This window comes from Carassius auratus, chromosome 21 (genome assembly GCF_003368295.1).
Source record: "Carassius auratus strain Wakin chromosome 21, ASM336829v1, whole genome shotgun sequence".
Taxonomy (NCBI): Eukaryota; Metazoa; Chordata; class Actinopteri; order Cypriniformes; family Cyprinidae; genus Carassius; species Carassius auratus.
In genome coordinates this window covers 20,137,794-20,160,767 of record NC_039263.1, presented here as the reverse complement: position 1 = coordinate 20,160,767, position 22,974 = coordinate 20,137,794, and the positions used below count along the sequence as shown (strand labels likewise).

Here is a 22,974-nt window from a genome sequence, read left to right as displayed (position 1 = left end):
AAATGAACAGATTGATCTCCTAATGTTTGTAGAAAATGCTGTGGGATTATTATCAAATATGAATTCAACTTCACTCCAGTGTGCCAAATGGACTTAGATCTGCTTCTTTTACTCACGTCACAGTTTTGCTTCTATCATAAATGAGGGATGTATCGATTTTTCCATGAACCTCTACTATTACTGCCCTTTCATATACAATAGCTGAGCATAGCTCTATTGTTACATAAGATGACTGAGTAAGGCTCTTGTGAGCTGAAGGCATAAGGCAATAGGCTATCAATCTCTCAGTTGTAGCTGTAAGAGGGAATCAGGCAGGAGGCACAGTTTCATGACCCAGCTGCTGTGGGACATATCAACTTTTACAATCAAACTGTCTGCAGTGTTGAGCACAGAATCGTTATATATTTCATCATTAAGGAAAGACTATTACACAACTTTCTGATTAGAGAAAGAATGCAATTTTAGTCCGATTTTTTGTTGTTTATGGGAGCAAATGCTAATAGTTTTTCAGTGCATCATAACAGGAGGTCATTGAATCATTGTTGCATTATAAACGCTATTCTTCAAACTTTGCAAAAGTTTAATGAACAGTGAGTTAATGCTACTAGCCTTCATTTAATTTCATTTAATTTTTTAAACCATGTGTAAATTGTCACTACTACCTGTCAGGCACCGCTTAAATAGTGGTTCATTTCAGAAATCACTTGTCTTTGTGACAGCACTGCCATTTTGTAAAGTCTTCAATACATGCCAACTGAGCATTTTGCAATATGTTGAATTATTGTTTTTATTTAATTATTATTATTGCAATATTAGTTGCAATGCTTCAGTCATGGGATTCTGTTTATTCACTATTCATTTTTTTATTATTTTACTATGCTTTTTTTTTTTTTTTTTTTTGTAATGCTGTTATTTTTATAAATAATGTCATTTTGGAGTCATTTTTAAGTCTTTCTTGATTTTTATTTTATTATTTATTTTATTAATTTATTTTTTAATCCCTATATAAAAATAAATGGGAAAAATACTTCACAAACCAAAGATGGCTTCAAAGTATACAGGCACAGATGATTTAATGTGATATGAAAATAATGCTTTTCTTGTTAAAGCATATACTAAATAGCCAAAAGTATGCGGACATAAGCCATCAGCACCAGATGGATGATGGTTTAAATTAAAATAAGAACAATATGATCTGCTATTAAAAGCCTAATATAGTAGCGCAGGACAGTAACTGTCATAATGAATGAATTTAAATACTGTCTCCTAATAACTTACTGTAATGCGTATATTTTATTTAAGGCTGTTCTCAATAAGCAATTACGCAGAGTTTCGGCACTATTTCATTTGTTATTAGCTGAGGCAGAAAATGAAAGATATCATATGTCACTGAAGAAAGAAAGGAGGATGAACAAGTCTGGTCTCGACAGGACCGGTTATTCAGGGGGACGGGAATAACATGTACATAATCGCAGTAAGGACAAAGACCTCCCTGGAGACATCTCCGAGGTTTTACAGGCCTGTCGTATCCTTGCATATCCAAATATACACAATTTCCTTGTTTGCGGTGCGTATCGACTAGTCTGGGAGTTGTAAACAAGGCTGGGTGAGTTTTGAAGAGAGGCAGTCAGACCTGACATGCATTTTGGTGGGGGTTAAAATAGTGACTGATTTCCCCCTGATGTTTGCAACCCACCCTGAGAGAAATGGATGTATTCGTTCTCAGAAGGCAAAGGCCACGATGGGTAATCTACTGGCAGTCACAGTGAAATGAATCCAGATGAACACTGAAGAGACTACGGTCTACTTCTAAATGAACACGCATTGTATGTCTATAGACTTACGTGATGTCTGAAAAGAGGTTTGGAGGTATCGTGAATTCTGTGAATGAGGAGTTGACCAAAAACATGTTATTGACAGGACTCTAAAGGGCTGGTGGAGAAGAGGATCTAGACAAGCTCCTTCCAGGTTAAGTGATGAAATGTTCTGCTGGATATGTTTAAAGTGTAGACGTTTTCTGACACCCTTGCAGGAGCTTTGAATTGATACTGTATGTTATGTTTTATTGACCAAGTCTTGCCCTCAACCAAATCTACGGGGAATTTCTGCAGGGAATTACATAATCTTGGGTTGTACTAAACTAAGAATTTGGCTTGCAGTATAAGCCAAAAAATATTCAGACACTTCAGTCACATTTCAAAATGCATGAATATCATTGCATTACATAGCAAAATATGTATGTACAGTATGTAAATATATAATCTAATCAGCTTCTAAAACATAAACATTTGTAGGTCTCTGATGATGTTTAACCCTTTTAGGCTTAGAGAATATTGAATTAATATGTTTATTTCATTGTAGTTAATTAATCACATTAATAATGTTCAGTGCATATTTAATGCATTATATACAAAACCTATAGAAAAGTGTGAAAGGACACAGTGTATTAATATTTTTTCGTCAATTAATAAACAAACTATAAACAGATTAATTAAATATTCTCTATACAAAACAAATGACATAGAAAACAATTAATAACATTTCGAATTTAATAAAAAAAAACTATGTCAAATTAGATGAACGCATTTTTGATGTAATCGCAAAATGTATGCTATTTATTTTTTTTAAATTTTCATTATATTTCTAAAGCTGTGCAAGTTTAAATGTGCAATGCTTTAGATGCCGTCAGTTTCCAAATTGTGTCTCAGTGTTGTATTGTACATTCAGTTCATCTAACGGAATAAAAATGTAAACACTGTGCACAAATAATACATATGAAAATAAAGTTTTTCAGGTATAAGTCTCAGATGTTTTTCCTACAATTCCGCAGAAGTAAAAAAGTACTAATCAAAAGAATTTAATGAGACATTTTATTTCATATTATAACTTTAGCTTAATAGCAGACTTGGGTATTTTGTCTAATCTAACCAAAGTTTGAGATACCGTTGGGACCAGTGCTCAGTTTTAAGTAAAACTCTCAATTTTCTCTTAGTTTCATTGTTTTCTTTTCTTTTTTCGTAGGGAGTTTTGGCAAAAATATATTTCGAGACTGCCACAACATTTGATTGTGAGCAAGAAGACCTATTAAAAAAGACATTCTGAACATTGCTTTAGCATTGATCACACAGTAACCCACAGACTCTTTCAGAACAAAACCTATTACACGGGGCTTGTATGGAAAAACACACATCTCCACCGAAAGCTCTTAGACGTTCAGCAGAACGGAACATTCTATTTCACCTCTAAGCTTGACAGCCTCCGATGAGACACATTAGCCCTCTGCTGCATTCTTCTGGGGGCTGAATGGGGATTCTGGGCTTCATTTCTTTGTATCTGTGTCACTTAAGATGTCTAATAACCTGAAGTCTGCCTCCCATTCTCTAATGAATAAGTGGAACACAGTGAGCCGTGAATGAGGCACACCATTGAGCCCAAACACCTCGCCAGGTGGTCGCAAAGACGTTTGGACCACGGCTATAAATTGGCTGAAAGAAAGCTGCCTACTGTATATTTTAGCTTCTGTTGCTAACATGTAAAAAGTGTGTAAACTAGTTTGAGTTTAGTTTGAGAATCTGTGTATACTTAGTTTGAGAGGTAGGGATGTAACGGGTAAATACACAGTCAACCTGGAATAATCTGAGATTTTTAAAATGGTAATTTCCAGGCCTGCGTTAAGATGTTTAACTGGCCCTTTGCGAATGCAAAAGAGTGATACAAAATATCTAATTTTTATCGCAAATGACAAAGTCATGGAAATTCATTGTCTAATGGTGTGGGATATCTGTCTTTGAGAGATAGGTAGCTAAAATAAAATCAGCGGCAACGTTACAGATTTTATTTCATTTATCAGTAGTGTAACACTAGTTTATCTGTTTTTATCTGTTTTTGTTAAGTCACTTTTTGTGGGCTGCTCTTCTTTTTTTCTTTTGTTTCATAGTAAGCATTTTAGGTTACCATATTTATATAAAAAGTTTGTTTAAATTATATATATATTTTTAAGTTTTTGTCTTATTTTTAACTATCTCTGATTTTAAAGTCTGACATTGCTAATTTAATCTTGTATATTTATTAATGCATTAATATGTTACCCCTCTAGCTATCTTACTGTATCTTTATGTATAGATAAACATTTAAAGTAGCTTGACTGTAATACAGTAGCCAACATTTGAAGTGGATCAAAAAAAGTTAATCAAAGTTGTCCTAAGACACGGAGGTATTTTGGTTCTAGGACAACTTTGATGAAAGGTTTGGATCCACTTCAAATGTTGACTACTGTACTATAAATAGGCTTCCCAAGCTCATTTTAAAGCATCTGTCCCACCATTATTAAAGATACAGACAAATAAGAATTCAAACAGAATGAAACATTTTGTGTGTGTTTAGCAACATTCATCACAACAAGCAGCAGCGTTGTTATCATTATGATTATTTTCTTGCAGTAAAAACCTTAAGTGGAGCACATCTTTTGGAATTTCTAGAACCGATCAAATAGTATGCATGCATTGATTATTTTAAAGACAGTTACATAGGATAAATGCCCAAACAAGACATAAAAATTACTTTTCTTGATTTTAACAATAGCATGCAACCTTGTTTTTACTTACAATGGCGTTTTATTAGTTTGATTTAACCTTCGTTTTGAGGTCCACTGTGTGCACTGAACACATGCTGGCTGCCTTAAGCCTGTGGATCGTTTCAGATGTGAGGGGGGAAAATCTGGATCGTCATGAGGAATTTACCTGCTGCCTACTGGTCGGCCAGGACACTCTTGAAAACGAGATGAGCTCATCTCAAGAGGGGCTCCTGGTCAAATAATTTTTAAATAAAGATAGATACATCAATTGTACAGCATGTCATTCTGGTTAATGCATACTAACTTTAGTTTTCTCTTTTTTTGTCAAATTCTTTTGCTTAGGACAAGACAAGCATTTGCAGTCCAAAAAACAGTACATGGAGCACCAATCATGTCACGGTCCGTATTTTTCCCTTGTATGAGACAAGACCCCTTGTTTTAGTTGGACTTATGACAAAGCCAACGTTTCTGGAAGTGATGACAGCTTGCAGTGTCAATTTAGTCCAAGCCCGTTCTCCACATGAAAGGACAAATGCACGTCTTGGCTTTGTTTACAAACTGTGTGTGTACAGCTTTTGTGACAGGCGTTTAAAGGGTGCTAATGTCAATGCCACAAACAGAGATGGTGGTAGATATAATCCTAGTTTTGAATTTGGACAGCGTAATGCATACTGTCGTCTTACGGTTTCATTTAATTGAACTGAATTGAATTTGATTGGCCTGTTATTGACTGGTTGTGACGTGCATGTCACAATAGTGTGGGCATATTGATCCAAACCAATCCAATCCAACTTTTAGTGCAAGGCAAGTTAATAGCAACATGCCAGAATTGAGCAAATAAACACAAAAATAAAAAGAACCAAGGAAAAAGGTTTAAAAAATAACATTAGAACCTACAGTATATCTAACTTTTTGGATGCAGGCAAGCAGGTGCTAATTTTTTATTGAATCCCAATGACTGTATAATGGAACTTAAAAAGGGATATTGTTTTATATTTCTAGCATGTTTCATGCACTCAAGTGGTGAAATAATGCAGGGCTTCATGCTATATTAGTATACGTCATAACCGATTCATATGCTTAAAGGAGAAACATTTACTTTGCGTTTTCAGGTCACATCTTAAATTATCTTCTGGTTTTATCGTATGAACTGTGAAATCAAACGGTGCACAAAGACACAAGACACAGTTTATATTTTGTATCATATAATCATATCAACCCACCTTTTTAAAAGAAGTCCATATTTTGAAGCTATGTTTGGATGTGACCACTGAATTTAAGATGCATTTGTGCTTCACTTCAAATCTGCTCTGTCACAAACTAGTTTAATATTCCTATTGAATAAAAGATTCATGGAAATGTTGGGTGAAGAGTAACAAGGCTCATGCTCTAGAGTCTAGACCCTATACTGTAAACCGTCAATTGAATAGTACAAAAAAGTGGTGACAAGGTCATAGATCGAACCCATTGAATGGTGCAGAACATCAAACCGATGTTCTCCGAATGTTCAGAATGCATTAGTTCACATTTGAATTCCACACAATTCAAATTCATGATGGACGGTGGTCTGTATCGCAACAACGAGACAAAGACTAAAATATGCAGCATTACAGAACCTGATGTGTCTTAAGACAGCTTGAATAAAATCCCTTTTTTATTTTCCATTGTTCCTTTGAAACTGGTTGAAAGAGAAATCCTTCTTTTCAGTATTTCTATGAAGAGTGGTGTGAGTGATAATGGATTTGTGTTTAGTAGGGAAATAGTACATCAAGCCGACTGGTTTTAAAATAAAATAAGACTTTTTTAAAGCATAGTACAAAAATAATGCTAATTTTAGGACATGTTTTTATGGAAAAAAGAACATTCAGTTAAGGAGTCAATGTGCTGTCGTGAAAAATGAGGAGGATGTTTAAGGTGCTTCTTAGTTTTAAATGTAATATTTCAGATGGTAATGCTGTCATTTAATGAATGTTGAGGCGACTCATGCAAATTATGCACAAATAAACTCTACAAAAATAAACTTTAAATGCTGCTTTGGAACAATATGTTTTGTGAACAGAGTTGTTAAAATAAAGTGCTTAATACTTTACAATAAGGCTCAATTCATTAACATTAGTTAATACATTGGGTATCATGAACTTTAACTAATAAATTAATTCATAAACATCCCACTGCTAACACGTTGGGATTCAAATTACATTTATATAATCTCATATTTAGCAAAATTAGTACCATATTTTTCGGACTATAAGTCGTACCTGAGTATAAGTCGCATCAGTTCAAAAATACGTCATGATGAGGAAAAAAACATATATAAGTCGCACTGGACTATAAGTCGCATTTATTTAGACCCAAGAACCAAGAGAAAACATCACCATCTACAGCCGCGAGAGGGCGCTCTGTGTTTTCAGTGGTAGACTACAGGAGCACTGAGCAGCATAGAGCGCCCTCTCGTGGCTATAGATGGTAATGTTTTTTATTGGTTAATTTCTCTCGGTTCATGTCAAATTAATTTTGATAAATAAATCGCACCTGACTATAAGTCGCAGGACCTGCCAAACTATGAAAAAAAGTGCAACTTACTGTATAGTCCAGAAAATACGGTAAATGCTGTGTTAGATCATGGTACCCAATCTACTAACTAATGTTACAAATCGATCCTTATAAAATTATACGTACGTGTGTGCATTGAATTCATCTGAATTGAAAAGCCTGTTGTAATTAAAAAGAAAAGTAAATAAAAAGTAAATAAATATAATAAAGTAAGCACTTTAAACGAGCAGGGACTATACTAACATGTGAAGAACTGGTTCTAATTGATAGGTAATTATTTCAGCCCTTGCCCTTTAGTGCACCAGCTCAAACCCCCTCTAGGGGGCGCACTGCTGCGTCTAGGGGTCAAGGGAGGACGGGGTGGTGCTCATACCCAGGTGTGCGAGGTGGGGGAGTGGAACGGAGGCTCATGCTGGTGAGGGTTTGCCTCTATCCACCCTCCATGCGTCCATTTGGGGATGACATTAAACCAAAACCAACAGGGCAACCAGCCCCGGGCAGAACCGCTACATGCACTGACGCTTACGGACAGATTACCAATTCCTTAAAGATAGCATTTACAGTTAGTTCTAACGATTTATAATGGCTATAATCCAAACAAAACATTTAGAGAAAGAAAAAAAGAGAGAAAATAAGGTAGCATATACAGACATGTCATGCAACACAATGGTAGATGGTTGAGGTGCGATGAAGGACAGGACAAACCCGCAATAAACACACACAAGGTTCAGGCATTAGACTAGAAGAGAAGGCGAAGGTTGGGTTTCTGGTCTTACCGATGCGGTCCAAGCGGTCGATAGCCACTGTTTCGAAAGCACGGCGCATCATGGGATATTCCTCCAAGACTTCATTGAAATGGTCCACGGACAGTGAGAAAAGTCGGCAGTAGGTGTCAGCGCGGACACTAGCTGTGCGACGACCTTTCGTCAACAGGCAAATCTCTGTGGGGAACAGATAAATTACATGTTTTAGATAATGGAGGTAACTCGTTGGAGAAGGAAGCCGGTTGAGCATCTTCAATGCAAGCCAAAAATTATTAGCATAATTGCCTTGTGTAGCTTGGTCGGCGAGCTTTCCAATAATTTTTTTTTATAATCATGAAAAAAAGTTTGGACTCACCATGCATACTTCAGCACTAAATAGTGGATTATGAAGTATTTGTTTGTATCACCTAGTTAAAATAGTAGCAGTAGTAGTAGTTCATTTGTAAAAAATACTTAATTTGTAAATGCACATTGCTACTATTACTACTACTACTACTACTACTTCTACTAATTAGTGCTGTCAAACGATTGATTGTGATTAATCGCGTCCAAAAGAAAAGTTTTTGTTTACATAATATATGTGTATGTACTGTGTATATTTATTAAGCATTTATAAATACACACACATGCATGTATATATTAAAAAATATATGTTTATACATTTCATTTTTTGTGTATAATATAAATTATATTAATTCAAAATATATACTGTGTTTAATGTGTGTGCATTCATATATACATAATAAACAAAGTATAAACACATATATTATGCAAACAAAAACTTTAATAGTTTGAAAGCACTACTATTAATATCAATACATATATTGATTTATAGTTTAAAAAACAACAACTATTATTATTATTATTATTATTATTGCTATTGATAATAATAATAATAATTATAATAATAATAAGAATAATTTATTTGCTCAATTGATTGTTTCTTTTTTGTTAGTTTTTTATAATATAAATATAATTGCTTTATTTGTATAATAACAATAATATTTTATTAACAATTATATGTATTATTTAAAACAACAACAACCGAAATAATAATAATAATAATAATAATAATAATAATAATAATAATAATAATAATAAATTATTGTGATTGTTTATTATTATTATTATTATTATTATTATTATTATTATTATTATTATTATTAAATACAACATTGTTTATATTATTAAACAAATAATAATAATAATAATAATAATAATAATAATAATTATTATTATTATTATTATTATCATCTTTATTATTATTAATGATGTAAATATTTTGAAAATAAGCATTTTATTTTTACCTAAATACCAGAAACTGTGCCCCATCAATGATTGAGAAGTAAGTGTATCATTGAACAAAGTGCATATTCAAAGTGTCTCACAGAGAGATTTGTAATGAAGCTTGTTGTCAATGAACCTGAGCCGTCAGTGACAGTTTAATCTTGTCCACAGTCTGGTGTAATCTGTATTCGGGAAGAAAAGTCCTTAGTGCTAAGAGAAGTGCAAATGGCCCTGTCTTTCACCTTGAGATGTGTATGAGTACATACTCTATGTATGTCTGTAAACTGGAGTAAATAACATATGACTACTGATTTTGTGAATATATTTGCTGTAAATGTAGGACTGTTCATCCTGTGCTTCAAAATGACATGTTTGTAGCATTATTTTCAGAGTCTAGAGATGATACCCTTGACATTTTGTCCTGGACAGGAAAAATGCTGTGGAAAAAGTCTGTGTAGCCCGTGGGACATGCTAACAACACTCTCCAGCTGGGATTGGGAACAAGGCGTTCAAGTCTTTTAATGGAAAAGTGCCATCTCTCTTGCGTCATGCGGTACACTAAAAAGGTGAGGACGGCAAAAGTACTTTTTTTGCGAGCTGTTCTATTTCTAATTGGTTCATTAAGCTCAAATGTCACCATAATGCACATTTTCACAACCCAATAACAGCGACAGAAAAAGTCAAGAGAGATGGCGAGAGTCTGAAAGCAACAACATGATGAAACGTTGTGAAATATCAGATTCTTGTAGTAATTATCTTACTTTGCACGTCTGTGGCCGGCTGCCAGCGGTGGATGAGTGCCTGAACGAGTTAGCGCCTAAGCTAGCAAATGTGTGAAGGTGTCTCTCTCACCGTGACAAAAGAGTGTCCAATCAACCAGCCCTCCTCTTGGGCCTCTGCAAATGGAAATGACACTTGACCTCATAGCCTCGGAGGCCCGTCGGTTTGGCACGTATCCCAGCTGTGAGCTAACGGACGTGGTTTGCCTGATGTATCGTGATCAGCGCTTCACCTTAACTGGCCCTCACCTCACGACACACTGCCAGAACTTTAGTTTACTTACATGAATGCTTTGGATAATGCATGTTTTAAATAATAACAATAATAATAAAAAAATAATAATAACAATAACTATTTTTATTATTATCATCATTATTATTAAAGTTTTAAGGTGTGTGAATCAGTGCAAAGATTTCAGATCATTCCAAAAGTCATCATTATAATAAAAATTGTTATTTTTGTAGGTATTTATTAGTATTAAACTATAACAACAACAATAAATGCATTAATTGGAATAAAATAGCCTTTTAATTATTATTATTTATTAATTTCAATAATAATAATTATTATGATAAAAAACATAATAACATCATACTAATAGTCATCATTGTCATAATTGACCTACTTAACTATAGTCCTTATTATATTCATTTATATTTATTACAATTAATATCAATTATTTTTATTGTTCATTTGTCTTTATTATTATTATTATTATTATTATTATTATTATTATTATTATTATTATTATTATTAAAACTATTAGAACAGTTCATGGTATTAAAGTACAAGTATCAGTACAAATGTTTTGGATTTATAGATCCAGTTGCTTGGTTTTGTATTTAATTTAATAATAATAATAATAATAATAATAATAATAATAATAATAATACATATATTATTTAATTTATTTCTTATTATTAAAATTATTATATTTATAATGAATTGTTTTATTATAAATATTATAACATACTATTTAACTGAAATAAATAGTATTTAGTATTTAGCTAGAATTTGAATTTGAATTTATTTTGTATTAATTAATTGCTGATAGCTATATATGGCTATTTAGCTATTTTTAATCAGTCAATAAAAAAATAATAGCTTCTTTTTTCTGAATCTTTTAGTGTCAGCTTTAATTTTGGTCACGGAAAATTGCATGGTGGTCAAAAAATTACACTGAACGCAGTCTGACTTAATGCTGCTCTTTAACAAGTGTGTAAATTGGGTTGTCCTGCATGCTTTTGTTTGATCTCCATTTAATTTAGGACCAAGGTCAATGTGTGTTGAGTTTCTATCAGAAGGCAATGAGGAGGAAGAGATTTCCTGACACTGCCAGCAGCTTTGACACACGTTCGCCCCCGTGTACAAACGCACACATGCCAGCAGCATTCCTGCTACGGGCCAAAATACCAGTAGCAGATGGTTTTCTACTGGAGCAGGTGGCTGGCATCACAGTGCACCCATGCTAGAGCAGGCACAACCTTCATGAATCGTGAGAAAATAGATTTAATTTCAATTTTTGTTCCTACAATCTTGCAGCTTAGGTAACACTGAAGAACATGTGACATCAAGGTCATTCGTGACATCATCTCTGAATTATAAAGCACTGTGTGGCTGTTCTCAGAGTTAATAGCTTGTGGTTTGTACTGTTCACGTCAGTTTGATTTTGGTCCATCAGTACGAAATGATGCACTTGCAGGAATTGCATCGCTCTGGTTAGGGTTAATGTTTGTATTTTTTATTTGATTGTGTTGTAATTGTGCTTTAAACCATGAATGAATCTGACAGAAACAGAGGAAACGATCTGAGTTTTGAACTGACCTCCAAAGTAGGATCCGTCGGTGAGTTTCAGCTCTTTGCTGAACTTGGTAATGACGCTGGCCACTCCATGCTGAATGAAGTACATCTTTTTACCCACGGTCCCCTCGCGAATGATGTAATCGTTAGGCTGGAAGACTTCGAACTTTAGCTTACTCAGCATACCCGTCACAAAGTTAGGGTCTGCGTTTGCAAACAGTGGCATGGTGGCCACCAGCTTACGACAGTTAAAGTTCACAATTTCCTGTGGGACAAAACAAGGAAAAACGATGAACAAACATCCAACAGTAAAGAAAGAGAAATGCATTTATGTTTGTGATGTTTCGCGTTTTTGTAGAACAATCTAAAATGTGTAATATAAACATTTTATTTATTTATTTATTTATTTATTTATTTATTTATTTATTTATTTATTTATTTATTTATTTATTTATTATTTTAAAATATTTGCTATGCATGTATTATCTATAATTGAAATTGTGTAATTTTTATTATTGATTTTAATTGATTTTAAGTTTTTTTATAACAAAGAATTTGTCGCTTAATTTTGCCTTCACAATTTCCTGTGAGACAAAAACAGAAAGAATACATAACATTCTCTATACACATAGAATAGGAAATAAATAAATCACATTTAAGATAGCATTTTTATTTTTTTGTATTAATATAAAGATGCAATATTAACAAAAACAAAACATTAATATAATATAATAATAACATAAATATAAATGTACAAATGTGAAACATTTTATATATTTAAAATGAATATATATACTGTAACAATCAAAAAAGGTGTAATATAAATAAAACATGTATTTATTTTTGTATTCATTCAATATATGTATTTTAATGGTTTTTGCTTTCTGATAATATTTTATATGAATCTCAATATTTATATCTGAAATTATATGAAGGGTGTTTTCTTTTCTTTTTTATCACACTGAGGGTTAATTTCATATCCACAATTTTCTATGGAACAAGAGAAAGAGAAAATTTTAAATATGTATGTATGTATTTATTTATTTTTAAAACAGCCAAGAAAGGTATCATATAAACAAATAATTAAAAAGTGTTTTTTCTGACAACATTTTTACGCATGTCTTAAATTATATATAATCACAATGTTGCTTCACTTTTAACTCTCAGCAAAAACAAATATGTTTAATGTGAATGTTTAATATACATATTTTTAGTAGGGCTGGGCGATGTTAAAATGTCTTTCTAAACTACAGATTTAAAAGGTTTTTTTTTTTTTTTTTTACTTTGTGCTTAGCTCTCCTCTGCGCCAGCCTCTATAGTCTTCCACTGCATTGCAGTGAGCTTATTTTATAGTGCACATACAGTCAGTGTCAAGCTCACTTCAGCCATTAACTGAAAGCCTGATGCACACAATCTTCAGTCTTTCTTGTCTCCATGCTCCTGGGGTGAAGGATGTGTTTGTTTGGTGTGGCTTGGGTGTGAAGAATACATTTGCACTGAGCTTTAAATCATGGCATAGTCAGAAAAGCGCCAGGAAGATTCAGACTGCAATCACACAGGAGGAATAATGAGTTTGATGGCCACGTCCAAACCTTTACCTCCACTAGGGAGACAAGCTGGAGACTTTATCTATTTAAAGCTGGTTTGTCACAAGGCGGTGCATGTAAAAATAGCAGCCCTGACCAACCGAGGGAAAGAGAGAGATAGATGGAGGAGGGAGAGATGATGCTGCCGGGAGTTAAAGGTGTTTTGGGGATGAAGCCAGCTGTCAATGTTATCTCTGATTTTTGCTGTGTCATAATAGACACTCACGCTGTCTGCTCATTCACGATGACACGAGTGCTGCATTCTTGCTTGTCTTGATACACTTCCAATGCATATATATATATATGTCTAGTGCATGATAATTTGTACTTGCAGAATATCTAGATGACCTTTAATATTTACCAAAATGTGATGTATACTGTACAATAGAGCACATTATGTTGGGCATTGTATCCCACAATGCAATGTGCTTGACCTTTTCATTTTTATTGTATAGTGGATTTCAACTATGCAGCATTTATTTATTTTATTTTATTTTTTTACTTTTTTAAATTTATATATATATATATATATATATATATATATATATATATATATATATATATATATATATATATATATATATATATATATATATATATATATATATATATATATATATTTACGGTGCCTTTATGTTATATTATGGTGCCTTCTGACAATACTGAAGACGTATCTCAATATTTATTTTAAAAGTGGCCATTTTTATCACAATTTATAAGACAATTAAGGCATTTAAGACAATATTTTTTATTATTGTGCAAAACAACCTAGAACTGTGCATTGTTTTTGTTTGAATATATATCCCAGTACTTATTTATTGAAACATTTATTAATATTATATTCATAATTTTCTGTTGGGCAAAACAGAAAGAAAGCACAATTGACAATTGAACAGTAATACGTAAAAGGTAATGTATTTTCGACAATATGTTTTAATGTTATGCAACACAAGAAAGGTATAATTCATATTTATGCTTAATATTATACAAAGCATTCTGGAAAACACATTTGTAACATTATGCAAAACAAACTAGAATTTATTTATATATTATTTATTAACAGTATTTAATATGTATCTAATTATGTATATATGAATTTTTGACTTTTTTTCACAGCATTGAGCATTGCTTTCGTGTCATACTGATTTCATTTTAATGGCTTATTTTCATATATTCAATTCACCACGCTGGGTGTTTTGTGTTGTATTCATGGGATATAATTCTTAGACTTATATAATTTAATGTTAGTATGGAATTCATTACTTCAATCAGATGTATAGTAGATGTTAATCTTCATTACGGCATCATAAAAACATAAAATACTTAATTTTTCTATAAGAAAATCTGTGTTATGACAGCTGTCAGCTGTGGATGTTGAGGGGCTGATATCAGATTTTTATAACTCAGTCTAATATAACCTACCAATAACCCATCACAGCGTTACTGATGCAGATGAGTAAATCTGCCATAAGCGGTTACTTAAAGAACTGTACGTGGCATTGAAATAATAACAAAGTAGTGAAGATCTAAGATAAGATGTTTCCTTTCATATCCAAATGAAAGCGATTATGTGTCCAGACAGGGAGATTATCCTGGATCAGCACTTCTTTTCCGAGATGCTTAGGTTGAAATGTACCCGTGGCTGGGTCAGCACTAGTATGAGGTAGTTGTGTCTCACCTCTTTGAGCGGGTCGTTGAGCTCGTTAAGGATGCTGTCCTCATCGAAGATCTTCCCCTGGTAGCGATGTTCATAGTAATCGTGGATTTTCTGCCGCATGTCAGCCGGCAGCTTGTGGAAGGACATGTACTGCTCCACTTGCTTGTACTGTAAGAGAAAGAAAAAAAGAAGCTGGAACTGATGCAAGCAAGAAAGAATCTTAGGAAATTACATCACAGTTGGTTCTCCTAGATTGCAATTTAATTAAATGGAGGGCAAATGGAGACTGTTTCTTGTCAGATTGTACATTATGATGAGCCTGGTGCAATTTTGAGCAGAATATGCAACATATTTCACTGGTTACATTTGACAGGACTGGGTGTTTTGACCTCAGTGACACAACATTGCACACCACGGGAGTTAGTCTCCTGCTTCTTAAAAAACAAACAAACAAACAAACACAGTTATTTATTTTTACTAATAAATGCAAACACATTTTCTTTACAAATTATTTGCTGAAAATATTATTTTTATTATTATTGTTAATTATTTTGATCATAATTTTGAATTATTCAACAAGGACATTAATCAAAAATAACAGCGATGAGAATATAATAATGAAATATATTCATGCTAAATATTTCTATTTTAAATAAAATGCTGTTGTTGATCTGAAGGATCAACTGTGGTAATGATGCAGGGGGGGGGGGGGTCAGCTTTGCATCACAGGAATAAAATAACATTTTAAAATATATTCAAATAGAAAGTTATTTTAAATAGTAATAATATTTACTATTTAATATTAGTATTTTCATGCTGTTTGATCAACTAAGTGCAGCCTTTTTACATTTGAAGGGTAGTGCAAGTGTGCTAAATGACTAAATGCAAGTCTTCCATCCAAGACAGAGTTGTTTTGCTATTATTGTTTCATCTGTTTCTATATTTACGTCCCCCAAGGAATTGCTCCTTAAATGAAACACAACTCAGAACTTTTACCTGAGCTATGAAAGAGCAAGCTTGAGCAATGCAATGCCCCTCTGTGTAGGCGTTTGATGAAATGATCTTTTTAATTGTGGCATGATTTGGTGATGAGTCTTCCAGATGAACCCTGTGTAAACACATCCACACGCACACAGGGAATGGTGCTGGGTCATTGTCTGTGGGCAGGTGGTGCGTGCGGATGAACACTTCCTGTCTGCCAACTCAGCGGATGACGTCAGAGCAGGAATGTCTAATCCAGCACCTGCTCCCTGTTACCTATCTCTGGTTACACATAAACTCAATTACGTTTGCTTTCTGTAGCTACACAGACTGCCCGCTCCATACCGTCACAGGAAATTATCCCAAGACAGTCTATATCTGTCCCAGAGCAATCTATTTTTAAACTTATTTATTGATTGACTTACATATCTATATCAGCTCTCTTGTTCATGATTAATCAATGAATGCTGTTAGATATATGAACTCCATGTCTGTACGAGTTGTTTTATCTAATCTCTATAAGTGTACTTTTAAGATTGATTAAAGGTGTCCTATTATGCTTTTTCACTTTTTCAACTTTAGTTAGTCTGTAATGTTGCTGTTTGAGCATTAAAAAGATCTTTTCAAAAACTACAACGAACGACTCTTTATTAGGACCTGGTTAAGCTGCACCAGAGAGGGCAACGAGTGTTATCACTGTGTCGGAGACATGCTAGTTTCCCAAGGCAGACGAGCTTAGAGTAGTTACAATCATCATCAAGTTTAAACATGCTCAAATTTATTTGATTTTGATGCAATATTTAAACTGAAACTGGAAGCAGGCGGCTATGGTAAGGGCTGTGACATTTCCCAATCAGGCGCAGAGTGGAGCTAATTACAACACACGATGGCCCAGCTAACCAATCACAGCACATTTCGTATTTCAGAAGGCGGGCCTTTACTTGATATAGGAACTATTCGAGCTGTTCATGCCAGACTAGGTTGAGAGGTGTTGTAATAATGTCAAATACTTAAAATGAGAACCTGTATGACACCACATGTCATACTCTCTATTTGTAAAAAGAAGCATGTTGAGGTTTTATAAAATTATAGTAAAACTAAAATTTTGAAATATTATTTCAATAATAAAAAAAAACTGTTTACTATTTTTATTTATTATAAAATGCAGAACGAATTCCGCCAGTCTTCGGTGTCACATTCTCCTTCAGAAATCATCCTAATATGCTGATTTGCTGCTCAAGTAGCATTTTTTATTAATGTTGGAGACAGTTGTCCTGCCTAATATTTTTGTGAAACGTGAAAACAAATACTGTACATCACTGATGATGATGTATCTTTCACCTAATATAATATTAAATAAAAAATCTATATTTTATTTAATATTAATATATAAATAAAATGAATAATTATTCATAAGAAAATATAAAAATGTAATGAATATTAATATAACTAAAATTGTATTATTAGTAGTAGTAGTAGTAGTATTTTTATTATTACTACTACTTGATGACTAGAAAGTTTAAAAGAACAGCATTTGAAATATAATTATTCTGTAAAATCTCAAAAAATAATTTTTACTATTAATTTACATCTACTGTTAATTTTTACAGTATTAACAATGTCTTCAATATTTTTTATAAATGTTATGCTGAATAAAAGTGTAAAATTCTTTGAAAATAAATAAATAAAAATAAATACATAAATCTTACAACTTTTGACAGTAGTATATTTTCTCAATAACATGAACCAAAAAAAATAATAATAATAATATTATCTCAATTTGGGTAAAAACATCTCCATGATCAGAAATCATTTATTTCAGTTCATTAATCACATTTGATATGGAAGGTAAGATTGAATGGATTGCAATGCAGGACAGATTAACAGTGCGTGATCTGACAAATGTAGTATCCCTTTCACAGATGGAAAATGTAAGAAAAGCAGTGTTTTTCATTTTAGCCAATGCTAACAATTTATTTTCTTAGAAATCTGAGCAGCACCGTTGCAAAAAGTTGGTGTAAGTTGGTGCCCGTAAGTACTGTAAACATGTAGGATACAGCACTTTTAATGTTTATTTCCATAATCAGATTGTTTTACATGGAAAACAGTTATGTGATGGCAGTGAGTGGGAAATGCAGAAGCACAGAAACAGAATAGAAACAGGACAGAACAGACGACCATGTGATCCTTCATCAGTGTGGGTGAAACTGCTTGGAAGGACAATTCAAGCACCAAGCAATTAGACTAATGTTCCAAAACCTCCCCGTCTCACTCTGGTGCATCTGCGGCGGGGAGATGGCTAGACCCACGGCTACTTACAGTCCCGACAGGAAGTCTTTATCATTGTCTCTTAGACAGAGGCCTTGAGAATTTAAGAGCTGATGTCTTCAGGCTGTGGGACACTAAGATGGTACAGACTGCTTTAGCTTGACCATGCTGATTTTAGAATACGTCCCTGAGGAGACGTTGTGTCTCATATATGAAGACTGGAGTGCTAGAACACAACGGGATGGAATCACTAACAGTGGTATTTTCAGTGCCAAAACATTAATTTCCTTACGATCCTTACCAGACACTTGTAATCCATTTTTACCATGTGCTAAAATAGTTTTGAAGTGTAAGTCTTTAAATAGGGAAGTCACATTTAATTGAATAATGCTTTGGACAATAGAGCTTATATTAAAGGTATTGGAAAATGTAAATGTAAATACAGAAATGCATTGCCATTTTACATATTGCATTGTCATTTTGCATATTACATTCCAAACTGAATATTGCTACCCATATGCTTCCATATAAAGGAGCTTCACAATGTTAAAATTCAAATCCATCCATTATTGAGCTCCAGTCAGTTCAGTGTTGGTGCAGCTCAGTTCAATAACTGTGCGCATGGACTGTTGATAAATGAGGGCCCTGCTAGTTGGCTGGACTAGTTAATGTTGTGCCATAATTTGCATAATTCAGGCAATGGAATTCAATGCTAAAACAATGCAAATAAATTTGCACACAATTTATTCCTAGTGAATCCCCCACATTATGTTTCTAATCTGGACGAGTCAGAGAGAGTGCTGAATATTCATAAAATGAGTAAGAGTGACCTGTGGTCAGTCAGTCGGTGGCGTTGCTAGTGCTATCAACTTCTTGTAGAGATACAGTGAGTCACTGGGCATCAGGGCGAATGCTCTGATATGGGCTTCCTTTCTGAGATACTGTGACTGTGTTTATTTTCACACACATATACTTTAGACTAGTGTGCATGAGAAGTCCTCCATAGTGTACATTTTCAAAACTAGTTGAGATGCTTGGGCAGCAGCTTACCAGGAAGAAGACTCTTACATTTCTCAAAAGGAGGACACTTTGTAGGATACAGTGAAGACGGGATACAAACTTAAATAATCTCAAACCTGTATAAGCAGTGACAGAAATGTTTCCAAAATTACTCCATTATGGGGCTCATATTAAAATCAGTTTCTTGTGGCATTTTAACCTTTCTATAAAGGCAACTCTACTAACCCTTTTAAATGTTTATGTCCCCTTATTATTTTTTTTTAATTATTCAATAAATGCAATTACAGTAGAAAGATGGGACTATTGCAGGGCACCTAGATAAATAATGTTATAATATTAATGTTATGCATAAAAACAAATGCAAAATATTTTGAATATGAAATGAAACTGCCAGTAGGTGGCAACAAGTCACTAGCTGGGTTTCCATTAGAGATTTGCATAAAAATGTTGGATTATTTTATAAATATCAATAAAAAAATGGTTGATATGTGACTGTCGTGATAAGTCATGGCGACAGATATTGGTAGGTCTATGTTTGTTGCAGCCACAGCTCTAGTCATCATTTTTTTATTCGAAAGAGATGTATGTATGTAAGATATGTATGTATCTTTAGTGAAGGACCACGGAGAGTTGCTTCTGGGACGCTTCTAAAACGTGCTGGTGACTAAACCAGCAGTGACTAAAGTGGCTGCAGTCGGTTCTGGGTGCTGAGTTGCTGAGTCAGAGTCGTAATCTGCCGCAGACGTGTGTCGTGTAAATAAGGGGTATGATATAGCCCAAAATAATATATTTTTCGAATTGCCTGAAAAAACACCTCATGCGAGCATAAAAGTGTTTTTTTTTTCGACATATGGGAGTTTTTGCAAAAATATACGCAAACCTACCAACATCAATTGCCGTGTCTTATCGCGAAAGGAATAAATTCTGTTTCATCAACAACCTTGGTTAATGGAAACTGTGTAATTTTGCAATCGTTTTTTTTAAACCAACATTTTCATAAAATATTGCAAAAGCCGCACCATGGCCCATTTCAGAAGTGGCTCTCCGTGCTGCTTCACAAAAGATACCTGCCTACGTATCCTTTCAAGCCTAGTGTGGTGGCTGCAATATACGTAAACCTACCAACATCGGTCGTCATGACTTACCATGAAAGGAAAAATTACATTTTAGTCACATAACATCAGTTAAAGGAAATGCTGTCATTTGGCAACATTTTTTTATATATATATTTAAAAAATACCACTTAATATTAGTTAAATCTGAGCCCATAGTTTAAATCTATTTATTTAGTAATTATATACCATTGGATAAAGTATAAAATAGTTATGATTTTAATAGGAGGAAAAATTAGTAGGCTGTGCAGGTAGTTGGACATAGCATATAAAAAAAGCCTAAAACTGGACAGATGGCCACCCTACACTTACACAAACACATATTGAAACTTTGGAAAAACACGAGCTGGAGGCCAAAAACTCCAGAATCTCATCCATTTTAATCAGAGTCTGCTTACATAGACACACACACACACATATTCAGGAAGTGGAATCAGGGGATCAGCCTGTTTGGTTTAACGGATTTTCACAGCCTGGTGACGACAGCACCTGTGAATAAACATCATCTTACCCACTGCAGGCCAGTGAAGCCGCGGTAAAACGGCGGGTAGCAACGAAAATGAGGGTGAAAACAAAAAACGATGTCACTTCTTGTTCTACATTGATTACAAATGTAGTGTGTCTGTCAGAGGATGATAAGGCCTGTTTTCAAGACTGTGTTTGCAGTGCGTTGATTTGCGCTGAACTCACAAAGTAATAATTTTTAGTTGGTGGGAGGTGCAGAGGCTTTTAAAGGAGCAGTCCTGAGGTGGTGAGATGCCACAGAGAAGTCAAGCTGTTTTGGGCATGTGGCTTAAAGCACAAACATCATTGGTACTGCCAGAGCAGATAAACTCACTTCATCCTGAAGGGATTTCATAAAGCTTGCTTACATGGACTTCATGATTCCCACTGAGGTAATGCTGAAATGTTTCAGCCGTCTGTGTGAATGACAGCTGGCGTCCTTTTAGTGTCAGCAGCATGTTTATATCTCCACTTCAAAAAGGCCATTGATGATTTACCAGCCTATTCCTGCACGTGCCAGTGTTCCTGAATTTGACATTTTTTGCATAATCCTTTTCTTTCTTTTTGCTTTCCTTCCTTCTTTCCTTCCCTGGCTCCACCCCCCTTATTTATTTTCCTGTCCATTTTTCCTGTCCCTTCTTTCTCCTTTTGTGTTTTTTCCCATTTATTTTCATATTCCTTCCTTCCTTCCTTTTCATTCCCTCTTCCTCTCCTCTCCTCTCCTCTCCTCTCCTCTCCTCTCCTCTCCTCTCCTCTCCTCTCCTCTCCTCTCCTCTCCTCTCCTGCCACCTTATTCTTTTTCTTGTCACATTCATTTGTTCATTTTCAAACTGTGATCTTTCAGTTTCACATTTCCATCACTTTCATCTTTCAGTCTTCCTTCCTTCCTTCATTCCATTTCCCCTTCCTGTTGTGCTTTTCCTTTTCCTTGCATTTAGATTCTTTCTTTCTTTCTTTCTTTCTTTCTTTCTTTCTTTCTTTCTTTCTTTCTTTCTTTCTTTCTTTCTTTTTTAATTTTCCATTTCCTATTCTCTTCTATTCCTTTTCCTAAGGTTTTCCTCTCCTTTTCACTACCTTTTATTTTCCATTTACTTTCCTCTTCTTTCCTTCCTATTATTACCTTTCACTATCTGCTGGTTTCTTTTCTTTGTGTTAATACTAGGCTTGTTCAGATTTTTCCTCTCCACTACGTCTTGTGCGAAAACACAGAAAGCTAATCCATGTTCAGGTTTATTATCAGCGTGGGAACAGAAATGCTTTGGCAAGATTAGGTTTGTTTATCACCACTCTCTCTTTTTTCCATTTCTTCTCGCAGAAGCGGTCATCACATTAAAGTTGTGCTGGGCTCTGGCAGGGTTATATTAGATGTCAGAAACAATCCGCCCAGCCTGTCTGCATCTCTCCTGCGTCTCAGCTGCTTGTGGCTGCCCCTCAAAGTGAAGCGATAACACAACTACCCAAAAAGTGCTTTGTTCCACCAAATTGCAAAGTCACCTGGTTGGGGAGGATAGACTCCCCTACAGATCTCCCAATTTTGCCACAAGGGAAGATTAGAATAGGCAAGATGATTTGAGGTCACAATGTTTTTTGTATTAACATTTTATACAGTATATATATATATATATATTAGTGCTGTCAAAATTAGCGCGTTAACGCATTCGATTAATTTGAAATATTTAACGCGTTAAAAAAAAATAACGCAATTAACGCGGTTGCAGTTTTTTTTATTTCCAGTTGTGGCCTATGTGTGTTCAACGTGCAAAGAAATATGGATAAGACCAAGGAAGGACTTTTAGACGGAAAGTTTCAGTATAAAACTCCGGATTACTCTTCAGTCTGCCACAAGAAACATTACTCTTCATTTAGTCTGCCACAAGAAACAGCAACATTAAAATCATGAACTCAAATGTCATTGTTTAAAAAAAAAAAAAACAATGACTGTAACAGTGCGTAAATCAGACCTTTCTATAACGCTAACGTTAATAAGCTTAAACGAAAATAACCAAATAATTGTGTAGCGGAGTATTTTTTGTACACAGTGCCGCGAACTGTCAATCACTCCTGTACGCGTGCATCACTGTCCTCCTCG

General features: G+C 34.2%; 1 protein-coding gene across 1 annotated transcript in view; it reads right to left on the bottom strand.

Moving 5' to 3' along the window:
• hcn1 (hyperpolarization activated cyclic nucleotide-gated potassium channel 1) overlaps positions 1-22,974 on the bottom strand; it is a 109,010-nt gene that overhangs the window by 5,755 nt on the left and 80,281 nt on the right. The window contains exons 5-7 of the mRNA XM_026196635.1: positions 15,022-15,168; positions 11,782-12,022; positions 7,903-8,067 (exon numbers count right to left, since the gene is read on the bottom strand). Of these exons, the coding sequence (XP_026052420.1) occupies positions 7,903-8,067; positions 11,782-12,022; positions 15,022-15,168 (553 nt within the window). The remainder of the gene's footprint in view (positions 1-7,902; positions 8,068-11,781; positions 12,023-15,021; positions 15,169-22,974) is intronic.